Below are 5,621 nucleotides of genomic sequence, written 5' to 3' on the forward strand. Positions count from 1 at the left end.
TATGAGCCCTTGCAGCATCCCTTCTGCTCTTCTGGAAACAGGCTGTTATTTTCTAGGTGTTTACTCACTCTCTGCGATATTATTGCAGTAAAGGCTTTGTAGATCGTAGGGAGACAGGTTATAGGTCTATAGTTTTGTGGTTTCTCCGTTTCCGTGGATTTGGGGATTAAGATGGTTTTCCCATTTGTGAGCCATTCAGGCATTGTTTCTGGATCTGCTATTATGTTGTTAAAGTTTTCTGCCAGCTTTTTATGCATTGCTGGCAGGTGTTTTAACCAGAAATTGGGGATCTTGTCGTGTCCAGGTGCTTTCCAGTTGCTTAGTCTTTGCAGTGTCTGGGTGACCTCTTCAGTTGTTGTTGTTATTATTATTATTATTATTATTATTATCACCATCATTATTTATAATGGGATTTTTAGCAGTGTATTTTGACTTAGTTTGTGTGTAGTGTACCATAGGGGAAGATGGCTTTGTAGGCACATTTACAAAGCTTTTTAGTATTGCCAAGCAACAAATAGTTTAATATCTTACCCATTCAAAATTCTGCTATTGCCATTCAATCTCTTAAGTTGATCTAAAAGTTTAGTCTGTATGTTAAGCAACAAATTCCTCAGTTGGTTTATTGCATTGGACTAAAAACTTAAAGATCTGATTTAATAACTTGTAAAAATTTACAAACTGGATTAGATCCAGTCTAAGAACTTCTGAGATTTTATTTTTTATATATATTATATCAATTAAAAACAATTTTGTTTTGGGATTTTCTGTTTGATTTTAAAAGTGATAGTGTTATAAAATATTCATTTTAATATATTGTGCAACGTCGGTGATGGCAATTGTGATGTGTATAATTTTGTTAATACCCACTTACACATAGACATATTTATTTTCTGCATATATGTGTAGAAAGTTTTGAATATCCTTTCTTCTTCTATAAAGTAAATATGAATTTAATGAAATGTCTTTAAGCGTTCTTCTGAAGAGATCTAAAATAGCAGATATATAAAAATGTTAAGGATGGTATAATTAAAGGAAAAATTTAACTCTTTAGCGTTTAAACCAGCCATATCCTGCCCAGATATTCTACCAGTTTTATATTCAGACTGACTAGATTCGGCTTCTCATACCTACCCTACAATGTCATTTTTAAAATATACATTCACATCACTGAAGTCTCAAAGCTACAAGATAATGCATGATTAATTTAAAGCAAAGTGAATAAATAAGCATTAAATTAGACAGTTTGAATGCTAAAGGGTTAAGGTCATTAAAATAAATGCAGAAATAAAAAGAAAAACATAATGGACAGAACCCTATAGTGTAGCTGCAGTTTGAATTGCAAGACAGATTGCATTAGTTATGTTCATGTGCAGTTTTGATACATTGGTGAAAGTGAACAAAACTACAATTATTTATAAATATCAGATGAGAGTGGACTACAATGCATTTTTCCTATCAATTTGTCAAGTTTGTGGTGTGCATCTCAGAACAACAGTCAAGTCAAACCAAAGCTTCCTAGTGTAAGCTCTTTCTCCACTGTTATACTATTGAGAATAAATGAATGTTAACAAACTATAATCAATAGTCAATCTCAAAACATACAGAACCACATATTAAATTGTTGAGTTTTCTGAAAATTATTGAAAAGGAACCAACCCCAATTTTATTATTATTAAGGTAACCAGCTGGCAGAATCATTAGCTCACCCATTGTTACGTTGTGCCTATAGTAGAAAGGATTATTATTATTATTATTTTTTTAATATATTTCAGTGTCAAAATCTGGGACCTTGAAACACTGAATACAACCACAACTTATCGAGGTAGGTTTTTCTTTATCTTTTTTTTTTTTTTTTTTTTTCCCCCCCCCTGAATTGCATGGCATTTCTTCCATTGGTGTGGATAAATTTTGATAGTAAGGAATCTACTTGCTGACTTCTTTTGGTTATTAAACATTTTGCTTGCATCCCTTGTCCTCTTTTCTTTCTATTTCTCTTAAGTAAAACTTCTCATTCTCAGGAATTATAAAAATAATATTTGAAGCAATGCTGATTGTTCCATTTTTTATATTTCTTTTGTGGTGGTGACTTCTAGATCATTTCAGAAGAATGAGTTTCAAACTCAGTCCCAGCTGCTTATAAAATTTTCATACAAGTGGTGTTCAGCTGCTGTGATTTACATACTAAACGAGTTAATCTAGAGGCACAATTCCTTCACAACTGAACCACAGTGTGTGTGTGTGCATACATCATGCATGCATGAGATAGCTTTTTCAATTCAATATTGTTGATAACCTCTGTTTTTAAAAACAATCATGTCTTACCTATTGCTACTTAACTGCAAAGTGGAAGTGGAATGTATTATTAACTAAATTAAGGCATGATCTGTATAAAACCTTGACTAGACCAAATAGCAATGTTTGAACTCGTGACCATCATCATCATCATCGTTTAACGTCTGCTTTCCATGCTAGCATGGGTTGGACGATTTGACTGAGGACTGGTGAAAACCAGATGGCTACACCAGGCTACAATCTGATTTGGCAGAGTTTCTACAGCTGGATGCCCTTCCTAACGCCAACCACTCAGAGAGTGTAGTGGGTGCTTTTACGTGCCACCAGCACGAAAGCCAGTGAGGGGGTACTGGCAACGGCCACGCTCAAAATGATGTATTTTACGTGCCACCTGAACAGGAGCCAGTCCAGCGGGACTGGCGATGAACTCGCTCAAATGTCTTTTCATGTGCCACTGGCACAAGTGCCCAGGAAGGCGACATTGGTGAATAATACATTAACTTCACAGACACTCTAAAATAAAATTTTTCACCAGTCATCTTGGTTGAGAGACCCATGTCTTCCTAAGTTAATCAACCACGAGTAAATTTATATAATTTCTATAGGGGAACATGCTTTTCTTTAAGGTCCTTAGCAACACAACTTGGCATGATTCACTATAGGAATTGAAAGTATTTATTAAAATAAAATTTTGTCATCATACTTATTTATCATTATTTCAATCTCTACTCATTTACACTCTCTCTCTCCATTTCTCTCTAGAGAGGTCTTTATCGCATGTCATCTTGTTTTAGAAAGTGCCTGCCTACTTATTCTTTGGTGTAACTCTGCCATAAGTACCTTCTGTTCCAAGTCAGTGATTACCCATGACTTTTGCAGAGCTTCTCTCACTGTTGTAATAATGTTCTGCTTGAACTTTCATAAGGTGATACTTGTGTGCAGTAGCTAGAATCTGTGCTACCCAGGGTGGTCCTTGAAAAGTGCTATTAAAAAAAAAAATGCCACCCACAATATTGTTGTTGTTTTGTAGGTTCAGCACCTATCAGAACAGAAGTATATTATTTCTCTCAAGAGAATGCTTAGTTTTAGGCACTAAAATTTTGGCAATCTTATATGTTGTGAAGTATGTAGTGAGATTTTACTTTTAGCTGTGTATTTATCAAGGGCAGGGATGTTTCACTGTAAAACGTCCTTTGATATACTTATCCCAATCATTCCTTTCTAGTCACTGCCCATATTTCTCTGCATCACAACTTTCAAATACATTTTTATTTTTACTTTCTATCATCACCGTTTAACGTCTGTCTTCCATGCATGCATAGGTAGGATGGTTGATAGGAGCCAGCCAGATAGAAATCTACCCAAGGATATTGTATCTGTTTTAGCAGGGATTTTACAGCTGGCTGCCTTTCTTAACACCAACCACTCCACAGAGTGAACTCAGTGCTTTTTTATGTAGCACTAGCACAGGCAAAGTTAGTTTTGGAAAGATTTTTACAGCTGGATTCCCTTCCAAATACCAATCACTATATCCTTTTCGTGATCTTGTATCAGTGTTAGGAATCAACACTTACATATAATTGAAGCATAAATTATTGACAGACAGTTTGTATAAAAGAATTAGAGGAGAGTGTTGTGTGTGTAGCACTTTCAGAATTAATTATATAATCTGAGTTGCAGAATTTATCCGCATACATTGCATCTTAGGAACAGACTGTTCCGTTGATAGATACATCCTTACTGACACACAAATATTTTATATGGGTTACAAAATAACATTGTCAGAAATAATTGTTGTTTGTCTTTGTTTTAATGTTTCATTAATCCTCCAGGGTATACAATTTAGCTAATCCATATATTGAGGAAAAACCCAGAGCCACAAACTTACCAGATTTGTTTTAGATTTGCATACAGTTGTTCATTATTGTTATTTAATTTGTATATGCCAGTTCTGTTTATGGAATACATCTCTATCTGTATGTATAAATCTACGTATGTTAAGAACAAATTGTTATACAAAATAGTAAAAGATAAAAATTAATTATTTATAAATAAAATAGGGGCCAATGGTTAGATTAATTACTTGAGTACCAAACAATATTCCTTGCAATTAGTTCAATTTTTCTGCATTCTAGTATCAAAGTTAAGTTTGGCTATATTCCTATTGAGGTGGATGAAATAAGTACCAGTTATGTAATGGAGGTTATGAGGAGAGCCTATATCCTTTTTGTGGTCTTATATCAGTGTTAGAAATCAACACTTATGTATATAATTGAAGCATAAATCATTAAATGACAGACAGTTTGTATAAATGCCCAAAAGCAGTACAGGTTGATATTGAGAAAATATGTGGTGGGTCTGTTATTGGTAATAGAAAAGAGTTAAATAGTTCATTTGTACTTAGGCTTCCATATTTTGGAGTGGAAAGTAGTGTTTTATTTGTTATTTATTTAGTATTTTGGAAATGTTGATATTCTGCCAGTCTGCTAAGAAACATTGTGTATTTTACTATTTAGTTCTTATCTCATTTATTACACATTAAGAAAATTCTAGGAGGTGCTGTGTGGGGGAGATATAACTACATGACTGTAGAGAATGAAGATGAATGTTTGAGATTTTACTGGCATTGGTTCAAATTCCACTGTGATCAACTATGCTTTTTTTGCATCTCCGGGGATCAATAAAACACATGAGTTTCATACGAACTGATTTGGTTGAGAGATGTTTGGCACCTTTCTTGCAATGTCTTCTAATTTTTTTTCAGAAAAAGAAAAAAGGAGAAAAAAACTTACATTTTGTATATCCATAAGTGTTGTTCAGAAAGGACCCTAGAGGAGAATTAGCAAATGCTGTTGCCAGAAATATGGCATAAGTTAATGCAAAAACCTAGTGTTTGAAGTTACAACTTTTTATTAAATAAATATATTGCCCTTTCTTCTAAAACATCTTCATTCTAACTGAAGAAATCCTTATACATTATTAGTAACAGGAGCAGCAACTGGTATGTTGTGGCGGTCTTGATGCCTCACCTTTTAGCTATGTTTACATTTTAATTTCCTTTGTTTTGTTACTCTGATACTTCCTCAATTACAACTTGTTAGTTTTGTGTGTTGTTTAAATCTAGGTCATTCCCCACCCAAACAGACCTAGGGTCAAAGGCATTCTAGCCAAGACCATCCATTCTTTTTGAATATGATTTAAGGGAGGTTTGGCTACTATTTCTAGCATATCAATGTACATCCCTGTCAACACTGATCTTTATCTTAAATGCATGCTATGTAACTAACTTAAAAATATAACTATGACTGACATGTATATATATATATATA

General features: G+C 33.8%; 1 protein-coding gene across 1 annotated transcript in view; it reads left to right on the top strand.

Annotated features, from left to right (window-relative positions):
- LOC106871722 (methylosome protein 50) overlaps positions 1-5,621 on the top strand; it is a 107,164-nt gene that overhangs the window by 50,716 nt on the left and 50,827 nt on the right. The window contains exon 4 of the mRNA XM_052965682.1: positions 1,773-1,822. Coding sequence (XP_052821642.1) covers positions 1,773-1,822 — 50 coding nt within the window. The remainder of the gene's footprint in view (positions 1-1,772; positions 1,823-5,621) is intronic.

Source organism: Octopus bimaculoides, chromosome 2 (assembly GCF_001194135.2).
Source record: "Octopus bimaculoides isolate UCB-OBI-ISO-001 chromosome 2, ASM119413v2, whole genome shotgun sequence".
Classification (NCBI taxonomy): domain Eukaryota; kingdom Metazoa; phylum Mollusca; class Cephalopoda; order Octopoda; family Octopodidae; genus Octopus; species Octopus bimaculoides.